Source organism: Haemaphysalis longicornis, unplaced genomic scaffold (assembly GCF_048455015.1).
Source record: "Haemaphysalis longicornis isolate Haplotype H1 unplaced genomic scaffold, Haemaphysalis longicornis Haplotype H1 scaffold_10, whole genome shotgun sequence".
In the NCBI taxonomy this organism is placed as follows: Eukaryota; Metazoa; Arthropoda; class Arachnida; order Ixodida; family Ixodidae; genus Haemaphysalis; species Haemaphysalis longicornis.
The window spans coordinates 24,879,268-24,905,323 of NW_027526204.1; the positions used below are offsets into that span (position 1 = coordinate 24,879,268).

The following is a 26,056-nucleotide window of genomic DNA, read 5'->3' on the forward strand; positions in this document are numbered from 1 at the left end:
CAGACAGACTTTGCTATAGTAGTGTCTCTGTGCAAGCCATACCTAAGCAGGCTGGGCAATTGCCGAAAATGCAGTCTTCATTAACAAGGTGGCATGATGTCGTAGCCAAAAGTTCTTCAGTTGTCTCGTTGAGGTTACTAGAGTGGAGCATTATTTAAAATACCGGTGACACATGCAGACATATAAGGAGAGTGTACTGCTTCCACCAGCGTAAACGCAGCATCGAGGGCGCAAAGTTGCAAATATTGAGAAGCCACAATTTAAATCAGGCGCCCTCTTCCACTGATCATGCCACTCTTTTGGTTCATCAACAACAGTCGCTTTTGGGGGCCTTGAAGTGTGTCCTTTTTGCCTGATAGGCTAATGCTGTAATTGATGCCTTCATTTCTTTGGAGATTCGGAGCACGATTGGGAGAATATCAGCGCGCCCGGAAACAAAAACGAACAACAACAGTGCAACCCTAGGACACGCAGAAAATTGCAATTAACCGCCACGGCCGCACCTAGAAGCCCCGAGCTCCCCATGAGGCTGATGTGGCCCAAGCTTAGTTGTTTTATTCCTGAGAACAAGACAAGAGGAGACACCAGACACAATGCGAGTGCTTATGTTCTATTTTGCTTTCTCATGTGTACGTGCCTTCGCGTAGCGAGTCACCCTATGACGGTGAACCGCGTCAGGCGTTCTCTTCCTGTGCTCCTCTGTCCTGGTCTGTATGTAAACTTAGCTTTTATAACCAATTAAACATTTTTTTTTCTACGTAGTCTTTCATTCGAGCCACGACCTAGTTAACCGTACAGATAAGTTGAGTAATCATGAGTAGTACAAATGGAGTACTCATGAGTACAGATCGAGTAATGATGAGTACAGATTGAGTACTCATAGGTACAGATGAAGTAGTCATGAGTACAGATTGAGTGTGATTACTCGTGAGTACTCATGAGTACGAATACTTGTAAGGACAAATGAGTTTGAGTACAAGTGAGTACGATTACAAATGAGTATATGATGAGTGAGTACGAGTGATTTTGAGAATAGACGACTTTTTTGAGTCTGAGTTTGATTGAGTACAGCGTGAATGAAAAAAACTGTGACTGAGTTTGAGTGAGGTCTTTGTTTTGCCGACCTATGCTCACGTCCCTGTAGTGTACCATATTTGAAGCTCCTATACTATCCAGGCAGATGTTTTTTTTTAAGCTATCCAGGCAGATGTTTTTTTTCAAGAACACAATGTGCGAAAGTGGGGGGGTCGGCTTAGATACAGGTACCATGGCTTGAGCACTGAAGGGCCGGCCGGGCCAGCGCCATGATGGCTCGCCATGCACCAATATCAGGCTGCCGTGTGCAGGCAGTTCTGCATGCGTGCCCGAGGCTCATTTTCGCAACATTCTACGGTAGCTGAATGGTGAAGTGGTCGCTCAGGCTCAGCGGCGAAGTGGTCCCAACAGCTACACTGGTAAACCGCGTCGTCGGCTTCCCACCGTCCATTATTCCGAAATCTCGCAGTCCCACGATCATGCAGCGAGGATCGTCAAACCGGCAAGCTTTTGCGCCGGCAAGCTTTTGCGCCGGTAAGGGTGGATTGTGTCCCGTGATTACAGCGCTGTTGATGGCCTGCGCTTTGACACCCTCTCCTCTCTTCCTCTCGCTTGGCGCGGTGGCACGGGCGTGGAGTTCGCAGTTTTCTCAAAGTGATCATTTGGAGTAGCCATGGTGGCAGAGTTTTGAAAGTGTTGCACCTTCACCGCGTGTTCGCGAAACGCGTGTGCTGCCTACCCGTTTTTGAAAAGCGATGGCACCAACCAAGTGGTACTACTACAGTGCAGCCTTTAAGCGAAAGGTTGGTTTGCACGTGGAGAAGACTTCAAACCTGCAAGCGCAGAGCGAGTTCGGTGTGAACAAAAAGAATGTGCAACGATTGCGCAAACAACAGGTCGAACTTTTCAGCTGTGCAGCAAGCCGCGTAGCGTTGCTGAGTTTTAGGGAACAAAGGGAAGCGCAAAGGCCCGTGACCACAGAGATTATCCAGGCGAAAGCCAGGGAAGCTGCCAGAGTGAAGGGTGTCGCAGGAGCCACTTTTAAAGCAAGCAGGGGCTGCGCAATGCGCTTGATGAAACGATTTGGGTTCAGCCTGAGATGACGAACCTCCGTATACCAGGAGCTTCCCACTGACTTCGAGGAGAAACTTGTCAAGTTTCAGCGCTACGTGATGGACAGATGGCGGGAAAAGGACTACCAACTGCAGCAAATTGCAAACGCCGACCAGATTCCAGTGTTCTTAGACATGCTAATGGTGGACAGAAAGAATGCGAACAGAAAGAATGCGAAAAAAGTCAAACTTAGGACGACGGGTGACGGAAAGCAGCAAACGACAGTAATGTTGTGCTGCCCCGCCAATTGAAAAAAATTGCCCCCATAGATAATATTTAGGCGCAAGACTCTACGCTGCGGGTAAAAAGTTTCCCAGAAACGTTGTTGTGCACGTTCACGACAAAGGTTGGATGTCCAACGGCTTGATGGAGGACTGGGTGAAAACGGTTTGGGAACGCTGTCCAGGGGTCGCGCTGTGTAAGCTTTCACTAGTCCTGGATTTCTACCGCAGCCATCTGACTGACAGTGTGAAGACCACGCTTTCTTGCGCTGGGACAGACATCGCCATAATCCCTGGTGGCATGACTAACCAACTCCAACCCCTTGTCGTCGCTATTAATAAGCCCTGTAAAGATAGGTTTTGCAAGCACTATACCGACTGGCTTACGTCGGAAGAACATCAGTTCACCCCAACCGGGCGCATCAAGCGTGCGTTGCTCGGCCAGCTGGCGGAGTGGATTTCCACAGCCTGGAACGAAATTCCGGATGAAGCAATCATTAGAGCTTTAAAGAAGTGTATTTCAAACGCAATGGACAGAAGCGAGGATGATGCCCTCTGGGACGAACTCAAGAACAAAAAGGACGGACAAAGATGACTACGACGATAACGATTAAAGTAACGTGCGGGCCTACGGAGTGTGCGCGTTTGGCCTCCATTCGAGGTAAGTTTCATTTTGGGAGGGCTTTGCAAATTTGGGGGGATTGGCCTGCAATCAAGGGTGGCCTGGATTCCAGTAAATACGGTAGGTTTGAATGTTTCCTCTGGTGTTCCACAGGTTCCTGGCAATTTTCATTTTTATTTGTACATAAGCCCACTTAACTAGATTTTTTGCAGCAGATCCCTTCCACTCATCAAAATAGGCCGGGCACTGAATAGCGTCCATGTGTTACAAGCAACAACCTTGCAAGCATTGGCAATTAACCTACCCTGTGTTGCCTGAATGTTGGTGGCAGGAGCAGATGCGAAGTCCAGCTCTCGCCACCATCTCGTCATTGTCTCGAGAAGCAGGGAATTTTTTCAAGGCACATGCCTGGCCATTGTTCTCTGCCAGAACTGAAAAAAATCAAAAGTCAAAGCAGCTGGAGCAACAAGTGTTCTAGCAATTTTAGACAGGCCCCATTCCCGCATGTACGACATGTGTTTGTCCGTTTCGAGGGGCACTTGATGATGGTTTGGACACGTTTTAAGCTTCTACGTAAAGTTTATTGGTGCAGCGATAAATGCCCAGACAGTGTTAAATGGGCAAAGGCATAAATGATACCACTAAATGCTTGAAAGTTTGAGAACGCGCTAGTGAACATTAGTGAAGAAAATGAAGGTGGTGAGATGTGTTGAGCTGCTACCTTTAAAAATGCTCAATTACACTTTTTTGCATTAGGTACATAGTTGACTTAACCAAACTTCTTTCAACACCAGTCTATTTTACTGCAATCGCATGGTAGCTGCTTTAAATTGTAGCATGGTAGCTTTAAATAATGCCATTTCTTCAATGTTTTTCCAAATCCATATACACAAGTTTCCATCAATGGTGCAAGCAAATTTTGTTTCACGCTGCGGCGATCCAGTCCGCCAGCTGGCTGAGCCACGCACGCTTGATGCGCCCGGTTGGGGTGAACTGTTGTTCTTCCGACATAAGCCAGTCGGTAGAGTGCTTGCAAAGTGCTTGCGGGTACTATTAAATTTCTTCGAACATTTCAAATTTCTAAGCAGTTTACATTTAGCTGCAGCTTGTGCGAAAGCACAAAGTGGACCTGAGTCTAGAAAAGTAAATGCAAAAAAAGCAAAACCAAATTGCCTTACTTATACATTATCTTGTGAAAGTTATTGATTCAACTCAATAACCTCGCCAGCAAAAACATTTTAAGAGAACATGCAATTTTTCTCAAAGAGATAGAGTGACAGGAAGTATATGTTGCAGTTCAGTTTTCCTGGAGTTTCTTTTCAGGTGGATTGGAAGCCCAAACTTCTCGCATGATAATGGCAATCTGAGCGCCAGATGAAGTTCAGTAGGCATTATGTTTGAAGCCCTACATTGGCATGTGGTATTACATTCACCGAGCTCAGCACACCTAGGCTAATGAGGTAATAAGGAACTGTCACGGATGCCTACAGCCAGGTTTCTTAGTACTCAATCTTTAAAACGTTGAGCTGACCTGATTTCATGGCTATCAGTACCATTCATTTATTCAAGCAGTTTGTACAGGTTAAAAGTGCTAGAAATCACCTGCAGACTTAACAGCGTGTCGTCAAAGCCGACATAAGCAAATATAAGGAGAACGATACAGACCAAGCGGCACTTTTAACCCAGTTTTGTTGTCCTAAAATGCTGTAAAACCAGAAACCTCTTCAAACAAAAGAGCAAGAACTTCACATGGAAAGACAGAAAGAAAAATAGACACGTGTTTGCCTGAGCAAGCAGTGTAGGTCTCTCTGTCCCATTTGGTTGGCTGTTCTTTTCACTTTAGTCAAAGTGTGGTCCATGTGTTGGGACTACAGAACGGTAAGGTAGTTAAACAATGTTTGCAACTCACTTCAATCTACCCTTAAACTCTAACCATGAACATATTTTCGTAGCGTCTAAATAGCCCCATGAGCACACGAAAAAAAAGTTGCTCAAAACATTATTGAGAATGTAGGTGCCAATAAATATATTGTTTTGCACGTAGACTGCCCTAAACTGGAACATTTCTATGAAATCCCAAATCCTAACCTGAGAATTCCTCTTCTGTTTGAGAGCTGGTGTTTATAAGGAACGTCACACCACACTGCATACCTGGAAAGGAAATTCACATTCAATAATGCTTTCCCACAAGCAGTAACACAAAGTAGGGAAAGTACCAATGGTACTAGTGGTGACCGTCACTTGTGTTTCTCGGCTGCAGGATACATCCCGGTTGTGATCTGCATCCCTTGAGAGCGCCATGACGCTGCCCTCAAGCATTGATTATGATGCACGTGGCGTGCTTTCTGTTGGTGTAGTAGTGTATTCTGGAAGCAAAAGAAAGGCACCATTGCAATGTTACACAATCATACTAAACACCAAGTGTGCTGGCAATGAGACAATTGCTAGTAATACTTTTCAGTAGAAAATTGCATCCAGCCAATTTAACTCCTCTGAAATATCTTTTTGAAACAGATAAATGGTTAAAGAGAGTGAATTCCTTGTTGCAAAAAACAACTCATGAACCATGCATCCATTTCTAAATCCCTGCGAGATGGTAATGCAGGAACTATGCCATGCCATTGCTATGCGTGCACCGTACATGTGTTGCAGTTCCGTCTTGCAGGCACAAATCCTCCAAGCTCTGTTGTTAGGACAAAAACGCATAAATTTTTTTCATGAAAGCTGTACTGGTGAGTAGCAGAGACAATTTTAACACACAATATTATTCCTAGAAGACAAGTCTGTGAACTCTGTTATTGTGCCCCTAAGGCCGGCTTCCAAGTCCTGCCTACCTGGATTTCTAGCTTGCAATCAGAAGTGAGATCCAACCCGACTAGGCAGTTGCCTTTAGTTTAAGATGTGCAATACCTACTGCCACTTGAGGACTTATCCCCTGTAAGGTATCAAGAACTTTATATTGACAACAGGTTTTGTAAAAGCCAGGTATATCCAAGGAATACTTCACATTTTGTAAAGGAATACTTCACATTTTGTAAATCCAAGGAATACTTCACATATAAAGGAATCATGACAGATGATTTTTGTGAGGTGGGTGACAAGGTATAGCCAGCATGCAAATGCATACAGTTCGTTTTGATCTAAAGGGGACGTGAAGACAACATAAGTCTTGATTCAATACTCGGTTCTCAATCGCAGTGCAGTGTTGCTCTTTTTGCTTTTGTTAGTTCAAACTTTTATTAATTAAACTGAGACAGCTTTTCCTTATGGTTAGAATTTATGAGCTCTTAGTGTAAGTGCACCTCCCACTCAGTTAAGTGGAAGCCCGGTTGCTCGCCGCAAGATGAGTCCCTCACTGCACAGTTCCAGACGATGTCAGTGTAATCTATGTGTGACAGGCCGCAGTTGCTCAGTGGCTAAGGCGTTGTGCTGCTGAGCACGAGGACGCCGGTTCAATTACTGGCCATGGCGGCCGCTTTTCTGATGGAGGCGAAAAGGAAAAACGCCAGTGTGTACAGGATTTTGGTGCATATTAAAGATCCCAAGGTGGTCAAAATTAATCTGGAGCTCTCCACTACGACGCGCCTCATTGCCTGCATTGCATCTGTGCATTGAACCGTACAATCAAATCAATAATCTATGTGTGTCCTGGTTAGAGTGAACTAGAATACTTGGGTAGTGGAAAAAGCGGCCGCCGCCGAGTGAGGCACTTCGTGTCAACCCCGCGCGGTGACGCTCGCGTGCGCCGCCCGAGCGCTTTTTTGCCTCGGGTAGCGGCGGGTAGGCGTGCGTTGGGGCAGTCTCCGAGGGGCTACAGTTCTTTTTTTTTGTGTTAAAACCGTTGATAATGCTATTAATGTACCAGGGTTTTTATGGCAAAGGTAGCTACGTCGTGTATTTGCCGTATGCTCATTTTTTCATCCCATTTGGCCAACCGAGGAGACCGCGCCGTGCTTTAGAGATCGAGCTCGCTATCATGCCGATATTTTTTTCTTCATTGTTTGATGATTTTGCTATCGTATTGTGTCAACTAAAAAAAGAGTGGCGTGCTTTAGGCTGGCCAGCATACGTCACTTCTGCTTTTTTTTCTTTATTTTCTTGCTGATTTTTCGATCAAGATCTGCATACCGAGCAAACTGCGTCAAGCGTGCGCAAACGTTTCCCGTTTTCTGTTTTCAAATTTGACCCATGCAGCACACCTGACAGATGTCTTAAAACTTCAGTCAAGAGAAAGGCACTTGCGTACGAGATGGATTACCGTGTAGCCGTAGAAATGTTGCGGTAGTTTATACGCCTCGAGCGCGGCCTGTAGGGGCGCCACTGAAATCCCCCTAGCGGCCCGTTTCAAAAGCAGCCGCGGGAGTCCGCGCCCCACTCCCCAGTGCTGCCGCTGCTTTTGAGGCACGTTCACGACTGAGATTTACCGTTTGCGGGCATTTGAAATCCATGTTTATGTGGAGCAGTCACTCTGTTCGCAAATGGGGTGTGTTTACGAGAGTGTAAATGTTTGTGACGTGATCTTAGTGTGGTATATTCGGTCTGTATAAGCGCCAGGTGTGTGCCACAGGCCAGCGTCGCGGAACCAGCGTATGATGGAGCCGATTGTAGTTACACTGACCTGAATTTACTAGCCGTGCCTCCGTAACCACCGGTTCCTCAGATGTTCATGCTACGGCTATACACTACGATTTAAATCGGTTTTGTGCGCTTACATTATCAGCGGAGCACTCATACCTGACAGCACGCCAGTTACGTTTGCCAATACTATACCCCAGATATTGATCACCTCCATTTAAAAGCCAGTCTGTGTTAATTTCGGGAATATTCAACAAAAGTACGATGGACAATGCATAATTATACTCGGGGATCAGCACACGACGGAGTCGTCTTGTCGTGAGGTGAGCGCCCGCAAACATTCATCTGCTACATATATCCTCGGCGAGCAGCGCGGAGACGGGCTTAGAATATAATCCGCATCCGCGACTAAATGCTTCTTCGAAATATCGTCATATGGCACAGGTAGCCTGCAGAATAAAGCAGAAACTGAAATCAGAGGGCCTTATCACATACCATACTCTTCCAACGACACCTTTCATCGCTCAATTGTTGAACAGCCTACCCTGTATACTTCCAAAAATGCGTCCGCCGTACGATGAGCTCTTCGTTGAAGTAGAAAAACAAAAGGAAAGTGAACGCAAGATTTGTGTGTGGGATTACTAAACCGTTCATTGCTTGATTCCGCTCCGCATTTGTACACAGCGTTCCCCCTCCCCTTCCCCCACCGATGTCTCGCGAAAAAGCAGTGCATTTCGCGTATACGAGCAAGCGCCCCTACCCGGACAAGCGCCCCCTCCATTCTCGAGTGATTTGAAATTTGCGCCAAATCCCGAGCAAGCGCCCCCTGCCTTTTTTAACCTTGTCCGGCGCTTCACCCATTTTCACAAAACATCTTACCCAGAGTAACCCTGCCTCTTACCTAGTTGTTTAGTATTTCTTTTCTTTTTTTGCTAAATATTTGCATGTTAAAATATATAATGATGCAATTTTTTGGAAAAATAAACTGGGCTTACGTATGCCACGTGCAGTATCCCTTCACCATGCGTAGCCGGCACACGGCCGAAGCCGAAGCTGGCTGAAACGTGAGCCAGCCGGAGCCAGCATAGCTGCTGTCAGTCGCAATTTGCCATTATCGAAAAACGCGTGGACCGTCCCACGTGTGCGGGACGTAAGCGAGAAGGATGCATTCGTACACAGTGAAAAAAAGGTTGAGGTTGTAGAATGGCATCGACAAACTGGCAGAAACGTGCACGCGACTGCGCGGCATTTCGGGATCGACCGGAAGAGAGTGCGCGAATGGGACAAGAACTTTGAAACCCTGCTACAGCGCAGCTATGGAAAAGGAAAGGCACAACGCAAGCTAGGCAACGGTGCGCCTGTATTCAGTGAAGAACTAGACGACGCTCTTTTTGAATTTTTCGAGAGTGAGAGGAGCGCCGGTCGTGCCGTCAGCAACAGGCTGTTGGCTGAAGAGGCCAGAAAAATCGAGGACAACCTGAAGCTCGGGAACTTCGCAGCATCGTCGCAATACATCAAGAGGTGGAAATAAAGTTATTTCTTTTCTCAGCGAGTGTTTTGCGTACATATTGCGTTCCGCTCCGCTACCGTAAACACTTTCGCGAAATAGGTATTGGGGGAGGGGGGGTGGGGGGGGGGGGCGCTAGCTCGGGATAATACGCTGCCATTTTGAATTTCGGTCGACGACCGAGCAAGGGCCCCCCCTCAAAAATTCCTCAAATTATGTTACCACAGGGGGGGCGCTTTCTCTGGATTTTACGGTAGTTAGTCTAGTGAACCCTACCTGGCTCAAGCTTCGACGAACGTATTTATCATGTCAGAAGCTGCACTGTTTTTTTTTTCATTTCTGTTAGAGCTATTATGTTTCTTAATTCCGCACTTGCACAGCATTTTTTTCTTGTGGTTTCATTAACTTGCCGTGGTTCTTGCTATATGGCGTGTGTGGGCACATATTTAACGACGCACAGGCTTGGAGTTTACTTAAAATTTTCGCATGGTTTATATTCTTATAACTGGCATTAGTTATTGTCCGGGATTGAGTAATCACATCCCCGAAACACATTTTTTCTGCGACGTATTGTATACGAAACGAAGCCGCGTTCGCTGTCCACGCTGCAAAATGAAGCCAACCTCTCATTGTGCCAGTATCAGGTCCAAACGAGGCGACAGTAGAATTCATTTGTGCCTGATGTTTTGGAGGTGACATGGGTGATATGCTGCTGCCGTAGCCGACGCCCAGAAGAGCGGCGACGAAGAGCGCAGAACCGCGTCCCCGGGTAGCTCTTGCAGGCGATTACGTATACTCTACGAAGACGCAGCTGCTTTTTAAGTGACCTAAACGTACTCTTTGCCTATAGACGTCACCATAACAAGTTTTTTTTAGGGCGCGGAAAGGCGAAAAGAAGCGAAACAGAACCAAAACACTGCACGAACCCCTATCAGCCACGCAGCGCAAATCCCGTCGACGCCGCGGAGAAGCGGCGGCAGGCGGTGCAGCGATCGCGAAGCTCGAGGCGTCTACTTTCTTGCTGTAACCGTGACCTTTGTGCCTCCGGTTTCGCTGAGCAACACTGTGACAGCAAGGGAGCGTGAAAGCCGAAGTGGAACTCCCACGTTTGTGGTGGTCATTTTATCAAGAGCCAAAGTTATTAAGCACCCAACAGCCCAATCTACGAACCATCTCTCCTCCCGTTCCCGTTTTACCTCCTGCATAGAATAAAGGTTAGCACCGATAGATAAAAAATGTGGTAGTGTTAACGTCAGCCAGTGCTTTTGAATGCTTATGTATTCTTTACAGATTACCTAAAAAAATCGCGTAATGCCTTGTGAAGACACAAAAACGCGCGATTAGTTGTCTCAAATATGGGTGCATCAGCCCGTGTCCTCCAGCTCAGACACATTTCTAAAATGCTGGAAAAAGTTTAGATTTGGAGAGGGGTGCACGGAAGTTCAAAATTAAACAGCGAAACGGAATGGGACATGGTCAAAGTCGGACGCTGTGATCAAAAGACCAAACTGCGTGCTAGTCAAGTTCGAAGCTCAACTAGTCAAAGTGAACCCAGAAGGCAACCAAGGAAAGCCATACAAGAAAACTTTGCTATAAACCATCATCGCCGTTAGACGGAGTAGTGCATCATTTTTCAAGCGGAAGGGGCAGCTTGTAAAACTCAGCAACAGCATTCAGTTGTGAATCTGAGTACAGGTTTTGGGCACCCTCCTGTCTCGCGTCCTTCACCCACGCAGGAATTGGTTTTTGAGAAACCATTTACCAACTAGCCAGCAACCATTGCAATTCTTGTAAAGCAATGCTTCTCCACGACAAGCAATAACGTTCTACTATCATGCGGTATTTATTCTGTAAACGATTCCCGCGCGCGATGACTGTAGTAAGAGTATTTCTGTGAAATTAAACACGTTTCAGACGTAGTTAAGAAAGTTACGGAAGCGTCGTTCATCGCAATTTCTGTTTTGAGGTAAATCTTAAAAGGCACTCCCCAACTTTGTCTTTTGCTTGTGCTTGACGCCCTTTAGTGAACTGCCAAACGCCAGCACCGCAGCATTCCTGGACCTGCTGCACGCACCGGCTTTGTGGGGGCATTTATACTTGGTTACTACTCAAGAACGGCACCACCTCATGTAGTGTATCACTCCGCCAAAGCGCTGGACCCGTGACGTCAGTGCGCGCGCGTTTTGAAAGGGGTTTGCTATGAATGCGTGATATCGTCTGCCTTGTCTCACACAGTTTGTTTGTCGTCACTGGAGTCGTTTATAAGCATATTAAGTCCAAAAACTCACGGGAACGACTCACGCCATGTTCAAAATATTCCCAGTAACGCCCTACTTGCGTCGCGCAGAGAAACATCCGGCTACGGTGATAAGGCACAGCGGCAACTTCCGGTGCCGTTCTTAAGTTGTCACCTAGTATGGCTGCAATGTACTCCTCGATTCGCAAAACTGCATGCAGGCATGAAAAAATTGCATGAATGAACGGACTTTCACTTCCATCTTGGCGCATTGAGCGTCGTCTGCTATTTGTAAATACTGAGTATGGGCATAAATCCCACACATGGCATGCCTCGTAAAGGTCACACCCATGCTGAAGATTTACCGGTCTGAAAAAAGTCCTTGTGGTTATGTACGCTTTGCAAGCCGCACCGCAGAAAAACGGCAGAAAGCCATGCACAATAACGCTGCGCTGACCGCCACCGGCATTCCACCGACGAGCGGTTCGCCACGAGCGGCGCTGATCGCTGAAGCGACGGTGGTGCCATACAATGGCCGCCCGGTCCCTATAGTCTTCCGACAGGTTCCAGTGGCGAACACTGTGAAATTGGCGAATAGTTGTTCCTAGCTTTTACCCACATACAGGCTGTGTCAAGAAACACGTCCACATAGGACGAAAACTGGCAACTACTAATGATCAGAGAACTGAACCTCTATGACCTTTAGTGCAGTGTTTATATCCCCGCTTTTTGAGGTTATGATCCTAGGTTCGAATATACCTGGTATTCACTGCCCCCCCCCCCACCCCCATTCTTTTTTTTTGCCTGTGGCTAGTGCTTCAGGCTAGCCACACCCGGCGCCCGCATCGCCACTACGCATTGCTACCCCTTCGGACTCATTCTGTTTCGGAGCAGATGGCTCAAGCCGAGGCCGTTACTTAAATATATATTTATTAGGAGACGAACGCATGCTCAGGTTCGGAAAAGTTTGCTCGGGGAGTGCGAACGAGGTCAAGCGTACGGCGAAAAAAATTCTCGACGGCACGCGAACTCCGTAGAATCGAAGTCACGTATTTGCCCTCAATGAATCGCCCCTCAACTACCGCCTTTAAAATCATCTTATGGATTACGTAGGAGTTCCCACGATTCTAGCGTCGCTGTCGCGGCGGTGCTGCCAAGAGCACATTATGAGATTTTGCTTCAAAAGTCCGCTCCCAATAACTGTCGGTTTCGTGACTACGGCGCGCGAAAAATAAGCTGAAATCAGCGCTGCAGGGAACGGAGTTTGGGCGAATTTTGCGCCGTCAGTGTTCAACCGTTGTACACGGCATTCCGCTCAAGTATGACCCCGCCTGAAAACATCGGTGGCCGTGGGGGACCGCTATTGCAGTGAGTGTGTGGAACACAGACCGGTGGGCAGGAGACGCGGAGAGTCCGACAGGCGAAGGCACAACACGACAAACCTTTCCAGAAGTGCCTCTCGGACGCACGGAGATCGTTGGTACTGACAAGATCACAGGCAGTTCCGGCAGGTTCGCACGTTTGACCGCGGGCGGTGAGGCACTGGCACGAGCCCCTCCCTCGAACGGCGTATTCCCGCGCCAAAAACGCTCTCATACGAGCACACCCGATCATGGGCAGTAAAATAAAATATTACACCTACAACACTATGCAACGCGAAACACCATTTACGATCGCAAATACCCTCCGTTTTCAACTTTTCATGTCAGGTCCGTAGTACGTCGTCCGACAGCTCCATCGCCAGGCGGTGGATCGCCACTGCGGATGCGTGGCGCTATAAGCGGACGATGTGGTGTCGTATGGTGGATATTTATTCAATTTCCCCAATTTCAACTAGACCTTAGACTAACGTCTAGCGGCCATTCAAGATTACAGTGGCAAGCGCTCGTATGTTCGTTAAAACCTACCGACACTCAAAAAAAAAAAAAAAAACTTTATGCGCTTGCAGCGCCCTTTGCGGACAGATTCTTAAGTGACTCGAACAAGGGGTGGGTGCAAGACTAGGTACTAGGCTTGTTAAAAACTACGGCGTTGTTCGCCTGTGCAGCGCGTCGGAGTTCCCGCTGTTTTGGCCCCGGTAAAGTCGTCGGCGGGGACAAAGGCCTGGAAGTGCAGCGCACGCTGGTGCACAAGTGAGCGCGGACAAAACTTGGTGTGCCTTTCAAGGCTTCCGCGGATCGCCGAGGAACGTCTGTGTGAGCCTCCCGACAGCTCCCAAAAGGGTTGTGTGCCGGCGTTCGCTCGTCGTCGTGCCTTCTGCCTCGAGGTCATCCCGAACCTTGTTCGTGTGCTGTGCCAGTAGCGGGGCATGACGGGCTCCGTGTCTTCCGGGAGCAACGTTCGCCTGTGACGCCCACGAGGGACGCGCAGCTGCAGCCCGCAGTAGGGTACGTTCTTTGCCGTGGCTGCAGAGCAGTGACGCCGGCCATTGCCTTCGCAGCCTCGTCTGCCGAGGGCCCGTTCCAGGTGATCCTACGTCAGCCACGCTCACGAAACGTGCTGCAGTTATGTTATGGAAACTAGAACATCGTTCATCGCTTACGTCAGAAAATGTAACGGCAAAAGCCACGGAAGGAAGTAAGCACAACCGTTTGTTTAAGTTAGTCAGCAAACCAACATAAGTCGTGGCGCGGGGAGATGCCGTTCGGGAAAGTAGCCCACGCCCCTTTCAAACGCTTGGCATCTCACGATGCCACTGTTGAAGCAGCTTCCCCTTCGGTCCACCAGCTACGTCTGAAGAGGTGCGTCTGCCTCTCCGACCCCTCTGGGGCCGCCCGCAGTTTTGAATCGGAGTGGCATGATGTATGGGCAGCCACCGCGGCAGCAGGCGCTGTTCTCGGCCGGGGTATAGTGAGTGACGACCCTCATTGACATTCGAACCCTCTCCCATAGGCAGCCGATCTCAGGGAATATAACGCGACCCAATGTCGTGAAACCTAGTGCAGGTACTTGAAGCCAACGTTAGACGATATAACACTGTGCAGTGCTCGTGAATGTAACGGATCTACCACATTCCGCAAAGATGCTACAGTAGAGAAAGACCAGAAATGTGCCTGCGTGCTGATTAATACGTGCGAAGTTCGCAGCAAGTGGCAAACCGCGAATGGATCGCCTAGTTTTCATCAGCTGTGGGCTCAATAACTAAAGCAGGAAGGCTGGAAAGTTTGCTGGCTTCTTGATGGTTGCTCAACCCAGATCTCCAATAGAGTCCGGCATACAAACAGAGCGTATGTCCCCTTCCAAGTTTGCTCCCTCTTGCATTGGGTAATTGTGTGCTGGAAGTGCACTTCCATTGTGATGTATGGTAATTCCTTAGCTGAAAGGGAATGTTGTACAAGCGGGTACATTTTTAAATGAAAATAAGAGCATATAGAAACAACCAAACGGAAGGAAGAGAGAGCAAATGGATGCCATGCTGTGTCTGTCAGTTTTCTCCCTGGTGTTCCTTCGCTATTTTTCCTTCCTGGTGTTCCGTCGTCGCTATTCTTTTCTTTTAGTAATTCAGCATTGGCTGTGGTGCTCCCACGTCGGCTGAGAAATGGAGTTAGGCTTACTTTTTTATGACTCTATGCCAGCCAGGTGGAACACAGCAAGAAACTGTGTAAGCCTACTCAAGCATCCTCACTTTAACAGAGCACCAGACGACTGCAACACACCAGACACCACTTACGCCGACAGTGCGGAATTTTCACTAGATGCAGGCATAAGCACCCTTTGGACTCTGCTAGGGAGAATGGAAGATGTGCTGGCTGGCTTCTTTCTGGTTTGGTGTGTGCGTGCCAGCTGATGTTTGTGTTGTTGTTTGGGAGGACGCAAGCGATAAACAAGTAGCGTAGCACGTATCAAACTTACAATAGTGCTGGGATCGGTGCTTGCATTTTTACTCTGTCCAGAACGACGAGCTTCGGAGTAGGCTAAAGCGGCCGGTAGTGAATTACCATCCTCCGCACCTCCAGAGTATGAGATGCCTCAGGAGAATACCTGAAAATTAGGAGTCCCTGCCCCACAAGTGCAGTTTTACAGCAGCGTAATCGATACCGCACATTGATTATATCTGCAACATTTGTGAAATGGTGTGAACATCGGTTTCATCTTTGCTTCAGGTTGTTGAGTATCTACGAAACTAAATGCGAACTGCTCCTTCCAGGATAGGTGGCCACAGTTTGTAACTCTTTAATCCAGTACAAAGTGAAATGTCACCTAACCGAAAAAACTAAGCAGACGCCCCACCTTCATGGCTGGTGCAGGCTGCTTTGGTATGTTCCTTTTGTTTGGCGCGTTTCTGTCGAGTCAGTGTTGACTGCTTAAATGGTTTTTTTTTTGTCAGTGATTGTGCATTCCTTAAAATGCAATCTTTTTGTGGATTTGGAAGCAAAGCCATAAAAATTATTGCCATAAAAATAACACCTGTCAACAGTAAGCTACGTGAGCCCACTTTTAAACTATATTACTTGTAACAAGAAGTAACGCACTTGAATGGGAAACATCTGCACTGTATGGGAAGCGTTGTGAGAAATTATTAGGAAACACCGAAGGGAAACCTGCACAAGCTGTCCCGGCAGGAAATCCTGTGATTTGTTACTGGCAGATGGGCGGTCAGTTGCAGGGAAACTCTCGGTCACAATGTCAAGTCTGGCACTGCCCACTTTTAAACTATATTACTTGTAACAAGAAGTAACTCACTTGAATGTGAAATATCTGCACTGTATGGGAAGCGTTGTGAGAAATGATTAGGAAACACTGAAGGGAAACCGGCACAAGCTGTCCCGGCAGAAAATCCTGTGATTTGTTACTGGCAGATGGGCGGTCAGTTGCAGGGAAACTCTCGGTCACAATGTCAAGTCTGGCACTGCCCACTTTTAAACTATATTACTTGTAACAAGAAGTAACGCACTTGAATGGGAAACATCTGCACTGTATGGGAAGCGTTGTGAGAAATGATTAGGAAACACTGAAGGGAAACCTGCACAAGCTGTCCCGGCAGAAAATCCTGTGATTTGTTACTGGCAGATGGGCGGTCAGTTGCAGGGAAACTCTCGGTCACAATGTCAAGTCTGGCACTGCCCACTTTTAAACTATATTACTTGTAACAAGAAGTAACGCACTTGAATGGGAAACATCTGCACTGTATGGGAAGCGTTGTGAGAAATGATTAGGAAACACCGAAGGGAAACCGGCACAAGCTGTCCCGGCAGAAAATCCTGTGATTTGTTACTGGCAGATGGGCGGTCAGTTGCAGGGAAACTCTCGGTCACAATGTCAAGTCTGGCACTGCCCACTTTTAAACTATATTACTTGTAACAAGAAGTAACGCACTTGAATGTGAAACATCTGCACTGTATGGGAAGCGTTGTGAGAAATGATTAGGAAACACCGAAGGGAAACCTGCACAAGCTGTCCCGGCAGAAAATCCTGTGATTTGTTACTGGCAGATGGGCGGTCAGTTGCAGGGAAACTCTCGGTCACAATGTCAAGTCTGGCACTGCCCACTTTTAAACTATATTACTTGTAACAAGAAGTAACGCACTTGAATGGGAAACATCTGCACTGTATGGGAAGCGTTGTGAGAAATGATTAGGAAACACCGAAGGGAAACCGGCACAAGCTGTCCCGGCAGAAAATCCTGTGATTTGTTACTGGCAGATGGGCGGTCAGTTGCAGGGAAACTCTCGGTCACAGTGTCAAGTCTGGCACTGCCCACTTTTAAACTATATTACTTGTAACAAGAAGTAACGCACTTGAATGGGAAACATCTGCACTGTATGGGAAGCTGTGAGAAATGATTAGGAAACACCGAAGGGAAACCGGCACAAGCTGTCCCGGCAGAAAATCCTGTGATTTGTTACTGGCAGATGGGCGGTCAGTTGCAGGGAAACTCTCGGTCACAATGTCAAGTCTGGCACTGCCCACTTTTAAACTATATTACTTGTAACAAGAAGTAACTCACTTGAATGTGAAACATCTGCACTGTATGGGAAGCGTTGTGAGAAATGATTAGGAAACACTGAAGGGAAACCGGCACAAGCTGTCCCGGCAGAAAATCCTGTGATTTGTTACTGGCAGATGGGCGGTCAGTTGCAGGGAAACTCTCGGTCACAATGTCAAGTCTGGCACTGCCCACTTTTAAACTATATTACTTGTAACAAGAAGTAACGCACTTGAATGGGAAACATCTGCACTGTATGGGAAGCGTTGTGAGAAATGATTAGGAAACACTGAAGGGAAACCTGCACAAGCTGTCCCGGCAGAAAATCCTGTGATTTGTTACTGGCAGATGGGCGGTCAGTTGCAGGGAAACTCTCGGTCACAATGTCAAGTCTGGCACTGCCCACTTTTAAACTATATTACTTGTAACAAGAAGTAACGCACTTGAATGGGAAACATCTGCACTGTATGGGAAGCGTTGTGAGAAATGATTAGGAAACACCGAAGGGAAACCGGCACAAGCTGTCCCGGCAGAAAATCCTGTGATTTGTTACTGGCAGATGGGCGGTCAGTTGCAGGGAAACTCTCGGTCACAATGTCAAGTCTGGCACTGCCCACTTTTAAACTATATTACTTGTAACAAGAAGTAACGCACTTGAATGTGAAACATCTGCACTGTATGGGAAGCGTTGTGAGAAATGATTAGGAAACACCGAAGGGAAACCTGCACAAGCTGTCCCGGCAGAAAATCCTGTGATTTGTTACTGGCAGATGGGCGGTCAGTTGCAGGGAAACTCTCGGTCACAATGTCAAGTCTGGCACTGCCCACTTTTAAACTATATTACTTGTAACAAGAAGTAACGCACTTGAATGGGAAACATCTGCACTGTATGGGAAGCGTTGTGAGAAATGATTAGGAAACACCGAAGGGAAACCGGCACAAGCTGTCCCGGCAGAAAATCCTGTGATTTGTTACTGGCAGATGGGCGGTCAGTTGCAGGGAAACTCTCGGTCACAGTGTCAAGTCTGGCACTGCCCACTTTTAAACTATATTACTTGTAACAAGAAGTAACGCACTTGAATGGGAAACATCTGCACTGTATGGGAAGCGTTGTGAGAAATGATTAGGAAACACCGAAGGGAAACCGGCACAAGCTGTCCCGGCAGAAAATCCTGTGATTTGTTACTGGCAGATGGGCGGTCAGTTGCAGGGAAACTCTCGGTCACAATGTCAAGTCTGGCACTGCCCACTTTTAAACTATATTACTTGTAACAAGAAGTAACTCACTTGAATGTGAAACATCTGCACTGTATGGGAAGCGTTGTGAGAAATGATTAGGAAACACTGAAGGGAAACCGGCACAAGCTGTCCCGGCAGAAAATCCTGTGATTTGTTACTGGCAGATGGGCGGTCAGTTGCAGGGAAACTCTCGGTCACAATGTCAAGTCTGGCACTGCCCACTTTTAAACTATATTACTTGTAACAAGAAGTAACGCACTTGAATGGGAAACATCTGCACTGTATGGGAAGCGTTGTGAGAAATGATTAGGAAACACTGAAGGGAAACCTGCACAAGCTGTCCCGGCAGAAAATCCTGTGATTTGTTACTGGCAGATGGGCGGTCAGTTGCAGGGAAACTCTCGGTCACAATGTCAAGTCTGGCACTGCCCACTTTTAAACTATATTACTTGTAACAAGAAGTAACGCACTTGAATGGGAAACATCTGCACTGTATGGGAAGCGTTGTGAGAAATGATTAGGAAACACCGAAGGGAAACCGGCACAAGCTGTCCCGGCAGAAAATCCTGTGATTTGTTACTGGCAGATGGGCGGTCAGTTGCAGGGAAACTCTCGGTCACAATGTCAAGTCTGGCACTGCCCACTTTTAAACTATATTACTTGTAACAAGAAGTAACGCACTTGAATGTGAAACATCTGCACTGTATGGGAAGCGTTGTGAGAAATGATTAGGAAACACCGAAGGGAAACCTGCACAAGCTGTCCCGGCAGAAAATCCTGTGATTTGTTACTGGCAGATGGGCGGTCAGTTGCAGGGAAACTCTCGGTCACAATGTCAAGTCTGGCACTGCCCACTTTTAAACTATATTACTTGTAACAAGAAGTAACGCACTTGAATGGGAAACATCTGCACTGTATGGGAAGCGTTGTGAGAAATGATTAGGAAACACCGAAGGGAAACCGGCACAAGCTGTCCCGGCAGAAAATCCTGTGATTTGTTACTGGCAGATGGGCGGTCAGTTGCAGGGAAACTCTCGGTCACAGTGTCAAGTCTGGCACTGCCCACTTTTAAACTATATTACTTGTAACAAGAAGTAACGCACTTGAATGGGAAACATCTGCACTGTATGGGAAGCGTTGTGAGAAATGATTAGGAAACACCGAAGGGAAACCGGCACAAGCTGTCCCGGCAGAAAATCCTGTGATTTGTTACTGGCAGATGGGCGGTCAGTTGCAGGGAAACTCTCGGTCACAATGTCAAGTCTGGCACTGTCCACTTTTAAACTATATTACTTGTAACAAGAAGTAACGCACTTCAATGGGAAACATCTGCACTGTATGGGAAGCGTTGTGAGAAATGATTAGGAAACACCGAAGGGAAACCGGCACAAGCTGTCCCGGCAGAAAATCCTGTGATTTGTTACTGGCAGATGGGCGGTCAGTTGCAGGGAAACTCTCGGTCACAATGTCAAGTCTGGCACTGCCCACTTTTAAACTATATTACTTGTAACAAGAAGTAACGCACTTGAATGTGAAACATCTGCACTGTATGGGAAGCGTTGTGAGAAATGATTAAGAAACACTGAAGGGAAACCTGCACAAGCTGTCCCGGCAGAAAATCCTGTGATTTGTTACTGGCAGATGGGCGGTCAGTTGCAGGGAAACTCTCGGTCACAATGTCAAGTCTGGCACTGCCCACTTTTAAACTATATTACTTGTAACAAGAAGTAACGCACTTGAATGGGAAACATCTGCACTGTATGGGAAGCGTTGTGAGAAATGATTAGGAAACACCGAAGGGAAACCGGCACAAGCTGTCCCGGCAGAAAATCCTGTGATTTGTTACTGGCAGATGGGCGGTCAGTTGCAGGGAAACTCTCGGTCACAATGTCAAGTCTGGCACTGCCCACTTTTAAACTATATTACTTGTAACAAGAAGTAACGCACTTGAATGGGAAACATCTGCACTGTATGGGAAGCGTTGTGAGAAATGATTAGGAAACACCGAAGGGAAACCGGCACAAGCTGTCCCGGCAGAAAATCCTGTGATTTGTTACTGGCAGATGGGCGGTCAGTTGCAGGGAAACTCTCGGTCACAATGTCAAGTCTGGCACTGCCCACTTTTAAACTATATTACTTGTAACAAGAAGTAACGCACTTGAATGTGAAACATCTGCACTGTATGGGAAGCGTTGTGAGAAATGATTAGGAAACACTGAAGGGAAACCTGCACAAGCTGTCCCGGCAGGAAATCCTGTGATTTGTTACTGGCAGATGGGCAGTCAGTTGCAGGGAAACTCTCGGTCACAATGTCAAGCCTGGCACTGCCAATGTACTTCAAGCGTCAGACGATGACGCTGTGCATGACCAGGTGTTTGCAGTTGGCTCTATACATGCAGAAAATAGCGATTCAGCTTCAGGACAAATTTTTTGACCGTATTGTCCAGTCTCACTCAGAAGAGCTACTTGAGGGATCGTTGAGTTACTAGGAATAGAGTCAAAGAAGAGGTCTCAGCTAAGGCGGACTTGTTTTATTTCTTTTTAAAGGCTGAAGCCTTAGAGCTTTGTTGATGTGTGATGCAAGAAATTGTGAGGAATACTGAATTGCACAACAAATCAAAGCGTGAGGAGCGAGCCAAGGAACATCGCCACGAAACAAAGTTGCCTCTTAAGCATTTCAAGAAAGGGTGACGTAGCACATTTCAGAGTAGGGAAGGCCAATGCCACATGTCCAAATGGAGCATGCGGATGAACAAACCTTATTGTGTCCAAAACTGGGTGAGAAGAGAGGCAAAATGTGATGTTCTTTGAGTGTTAACGGTACCCATGGGCCCTAACAGATGGCTCCTAGCTATGACGATGGAGCGGAACGAGCTTGGCAGGGTGCTTCTCTTTTTGGGCTGGTCAAATCGGTACCGCCATGCCCACAAAGGTGAGCAGACAGTAGATCAGCAGATCAACAGAAGTTCTGCGTAAGCTTTTCCCCATTACATTCTAAAAACTTCGAAGCATTTTCCGTTCATTCTTTTTAGCATGAAGCAGTATATGTCTAACCTCCCCAGTTTTCATTCTGGTGAAGCCGCTTTCCTCGGCACCACTCTGGTGCTTCTCCTCGCCACCGTCGACACCTCTTTCCCAACTTTTCCCCTCACCACTGCTGATGCCTCTTTTACAAGTGCAGCAGTCATATGATAATGGTAGTAGCGCTTCTTTGTAATGATTGCAGAGAAACAACACAAGCGCGAATGGGCGTAAAAATGGCCGAAGGCTCCTGCCGCTAAACATGTAGCCGCCACCGTTGCTGCCTCAAGTTCCACTTTGTCGAGTAGCTGCGAATCCCTCTCGGATAGGATAAAGACCAACTTGCCTGCTTGGAGTGCTGACATGAGCCCCAGATTTTTCTTCAGATTTAAAGGCTTTTCAAGTGATTTTTTCTGGTGTATTTCATATCTAAGCACGTGACCATCACTGGTTGTCAGTATATGTGTGGATGAGTTGGGGGTGCAAGGAGGGCAGTGTTCACGCACACCTAGGATTCATGCCGGTACCGACGCCATGCAGTTCTGCCGGTGATATACTTGCGTTTCACAGCTCAATTCAACCTGTCAGCTGTCTGCTGTGGTCAACCGCTTTGGGTTTAGGTTCATGTGTTACGCAGTAAGGTGTCTATAACTCTGGAAGGGAATAGACAGCCACATGTTCGTCCGCTAAAATAAAGCTCGAGTCCCTCAAGGTGTTAAGTCGCTATGGGATGGATGCATGTCGTTTGCTATGAGGAAGAAGAGCAGGAATTGGAGGAGCGTTGGCCCAAGCAGAAGCTGAAATGGTTGCGAAAACAAAACGTCGCTTCTGCCGCATATTCCACCTGGCGAAATAGTTGCTTCTCCTTCCCTGATAAAGAGCAACTTGCCCTCCTAAGCACCGACATGGGCCAGTATTTCTTTTTCAGCTCGAAGGGCTTTGAGGTCAACCTTTTGCTGGTGTCTTTCCCATCTAAACACGTGCACATAACCTGTTCCCCGTTCGCGCATGCATGGGTGGGGGTTGACTCAGTGGGGGTGTGCATGATGCAACTACAGGTTTCATGCCTTCACTAATGACATGTTTGGGGTGATGGCCAGAGGCTTAAACGGGAACTTCAAAGGCACGATGCGACGTGTCCGTTGTCTTCAGTGGTCGAGCGGATTGCGTTGGTGTGTCACACAGGCAGTAAGACGCCTACGACATAGGAAACAGAAAGCCCTATTGTTGTCCACCAGGATAAAGCTCGAGTCTTTCCAAGTTTCATTCAGCTAAGAAGCTAGGAAATATGCTTCATGGCAAATTACTAGCAAACGTGTTTTATTTCGTGCACTAAGTGGACTTCGACCAGCTTCACAGGTGATCCTTCTTCAGAGTGGAAAGGAACTATTTTTTTTTTTACTTTACAGCTGCCATCTTTAACTGGTCTGCAAAATCGGGCCAAGGCCTTCATAACTTGTCTTGGATTACAAGGATTTTACGGTCTGACTGCTAGAAACTTGAAACTGAAAAACATGTTTGAGATGCACAGAACTATGCTGCGTAATAGGTTTCGCAATCTTCTCTAGTACGAAAGGACTAAACAGTGTGTGCATCGGCCAAGAGTTGTTTTTGCATTGCAACCGTGGTATGTCTGGTAGGCTAAATTGCATGCTTTTAAGCAAAGTGGTTGCTGTTACTTTTTGGTGGTAGGCTAAATTCATGCTTATAAGCAAAGCTGTTGCTTTTACCCTTGGCTGGTAGGCTAAATTGCATGCTTCTGATCACGGTTGCGTTGCAGTATACTTGGATGGTAGGCTAGATTGCATGCTTCTGAGCAAAGTTCTTCGTAGTATTCTTGGCATTGTGTGTGTGAATTTTCCCTGTTGGTTTTTTGCTTACAGAAGATGCTCTTAGATCCTAAGAGCTAGTGTCCCACATGCTGTGCATAGTTGATGCCGAACAGCTGTGTTCCTGCAAGGGCTACGGGTGGAGCCTGCAGCCAGAATCTGTCCTGCAGCCGACAAACCCAGGCGACCATTGTCACTAATGCCGCAGGTACCTTTCCTATTCCCTCAAGCTGCTTGTCTCTGTGCATTACTTTGAATTTTGGGTTTCAATAGGGAACTCTATTCCTTAATTGGAAAAAACTTCGGAAAAAAGCTGAAAAAAAGTAGCTCAGTAACTCTTGTCGGTGGCACTCCTTCAGCATTATTTCCCTGTGGCCAATTCGCTCTTTCCAGCGACGCTAGTGACGCTGCGCGGAATTTGTTCGAAGCCGGGAGATGGTGATCGGGGTACTGGTCCTCCGGCGGAGGCGGCCGGCTGCATCCGTGCGGGCTCGCAGAAGCGACAAGAAAATTGTAATTGTATATATAGTACTCGACAGTGGCGTATAAATAATCGGAAAATATAGACTGAATGAGCGTTCATATTATCTCAACTTTGTTAAAGCTATATAAGCTGCATGTAAACGAAAGAGTTTTTAGACTCATCGGTGTCTGCTGCGGAGAAAAATGGAAGTCCTTCGGACCCACGCGTGCGTACGTGGGGCCTTAATTATTCTTTACTCAATTACACCTGCCACATTTAATAGTTATTTGCGGCCTTCCAATAACACCCCCCCCCCACCCACCCAAAAAATTGGCTATGGCCCAGGGCGAGTGTGCTCGAATTTTTTGTGGAAGAAATTAGGTTAATATACTGTCACACTTCATTAATTATGTTAAAACTATAATTGGAATCAAACGTATATGAGATGACGTGCTTTTACACCCTGATGCTTCTTTATTAAGGGTCACGTGATTTGACCGTAGACCATTCTTTCTGGCTCTTTAGTCAGTGCTTTGTTTACAATGTTGCGGAGCAATAAAACCAGGCGACAAAAAGGGAATTCAAACAACAAAAACCAACATATTTTCTGTGCCCAAACTTGCATTGCTCAAGGCTGTTTTCGAAACAAGTACGGTGTGCGCAGCTTCCCGCTGTTCGCCTCTCCGCCCCCCCTGAAGAGCACTTGAGCTGCGTTTAAAGGGTTCAAACGTATGTGCAGGTCACACCATGACGGGGTCACAAAGACCTCTCTACCACCCTGCCCAACTACAGCTGCAACTTGTCATTGTCTAGACCAGCTAAGTACCCAACCTCAACGCCCCTGTATGATCAGCCCTTCAAAGCAGTCCAGGTCACGCCGAGATCTCCACCCTCCCCCCTTCCCCGAAGAAAAAAAAAGCAGTGCTTCAAGGCATTCCTCACTCATGCAGGTGACACAGACCTCCCCACGCCCTCCTAAACAGCTGTAACGAGTATAACATTGTTGAAACCAGCCTCGGAACCACTTTCAACGCCAATTTCCGGTCAGTGCTTCGAGGCTTTTGTTCACACGGTCGGGATGAGACAAAATCTCTGGTACGAAAAGGCACCTTGACCTAGAGTTCCTATCTCGATATGGCATTGTACAAAAAGGCCGTTGTAACAAGGTGGCCTATGACAAGTTCTCTGGTGACGAGCGGGCTTGTGACAAGTGGGCTCGTTTCCATTTTGTACGCACCAGCTGTGATAAACACACAGATACTGGGTGCTGCGATAAAGAGAAAGTGAAGCCTTGACAAAGATTAGCTCAGTTCTCTCCTGCTGGGTCAGACTTGCGGTCACCTATGCCCCACACGGGTTTCCGTTGCACGTGCGTGCGTCTGTATGCTTCCTGTCATTCGTGTACAGTCTGTGGCGTAATTCAAAGTACTTGCAGGCGCACGCACGTGCACCTGCAAATACTTTGAATTACGGTACCTTTCCACTTTGGGGCTCTAATTTCAACCATGCTGTTTCTTAGTGAGTACTCAGTAAGAAACTCTCTCCTTACAGAGTGGCTGGACGGGTAGAGAGAGAGAGCAAACATCTTTATTGAGTCCGGCAGCTGGGACGCAGCCTAGTCGTCGTGTCGGGCCGCCACTCGTCGTCGGCTCCCTACTCATGCATTGCCTCCAGTGGAGGCAGCAGTTTCAGGGCGCTGGCGTTCGAGGGCCCCCAACACCTGCTGGACGGCCGTATGTTGTATTTCGTAGTCCTTGTCTCTGGTCGCACTTGCGAGAAGCGGCGGGAGCGTTTTGGCTGTGTTGGCTTCACTGGGGTGTAGTCTACAGTCCCACAGAATGTGAGATGCTTTTTCTTACACCACGTTCAATACTGCACACAGAAGCCACACAAACATATGCCTAGAGCGCCGCTGGTCTCAATCGACATTCCAACATGCGTGAAATCAACCATCGACTCAACCATGGGAGGGTTTACTAGACAAGGGCGTGCGTTAGACACAGCCATCGTGTTTTGTTGAGGTGAAATATTTGTGCTGCTGTATTGCATAATTCTGCTGTGCATCCCGTAGTAGTGGCCAGCTTTTTAAAGCTGGCGATTGTGTGTGTGTGAGCATCGTCTGTGCGGGAAGGTAGAGCTGAGAAAAGTTGCTCATGCTTGTGCATTTCGCTCGTAGGTCTTCGTCATCTGTTGCGGCCCCAACCCTCAAGGTGTGGTTGTCAACACGGCCGGGCATTCCGTGAGCGTCTGTGGAAACATCTCCCTGGGC

General features: G+C 47.4%; 1 protein-coding gene and 1 long non-coding RNA gene across 7 annotated transcripts in view; one reads left to right on the forward strand and one right to left on the reverse strand.

Moving 5' to 3' along the window:
* LOC144158306 (uncharacterized) overlaps positions 1–13,222 on the reverse strand; it is a 47,133-nt gene extending 33,911 nt beyond the window's left edge. Inside the window, exons 1-5 of one of the 6 annotated variants that reach the window (XM_077689125.1) lie at positions 12,752–13,053; positions 5,208–5,357; positions 5,080–5,142; positions 3,296–3,422; positions 2,757–2,837 (exon numbers count right to left, since the gene is read on the reverse strand). In XM_077689125.1, the coding sequence (XP_077545251.1) occupies positions 2,792–2,837; positions 3,296–3,422; positions 5,080–5,142; positions 5,208–5,310 (339 nt within the window). In that variant the 5' untranslated portion in view covers positions 5,311–5,357; positions 12,752–13,053 and the 3' untranslated portion in view covers positions 2,757–2,791. Of the gene's footprint in view, positions 1–2,756; positions 2,838–3,295; positions 3,426–5,079; positions 5,143–5,207; positions 5,358–12,751 lie in introns of those variants that run through there. The other 5 variants (XM_077689123.1, XM_077689120.1, XM_077689124.1 and 2 more) reach the window with 5 other exon arrangements.
* A 68-nt stretch (positions 13,223–13,290) lies between these two features.
* On the forward strand, positions 13,291–24,960 carry LOC144158314 (uncharacterized). Its single transcript, XR_013320010.1, has 4 exons — positions 13,291–13,696; positions 23,379–23,532; positions 24,527–24,658; positions 24,738–24,960. It is a non-coding gene; the product is annotated as an uncharacterized LOC144158314 (long non-coding RNA).
* Positions 24,961–26,056: the final 1,096 nt, after the last annotated feature.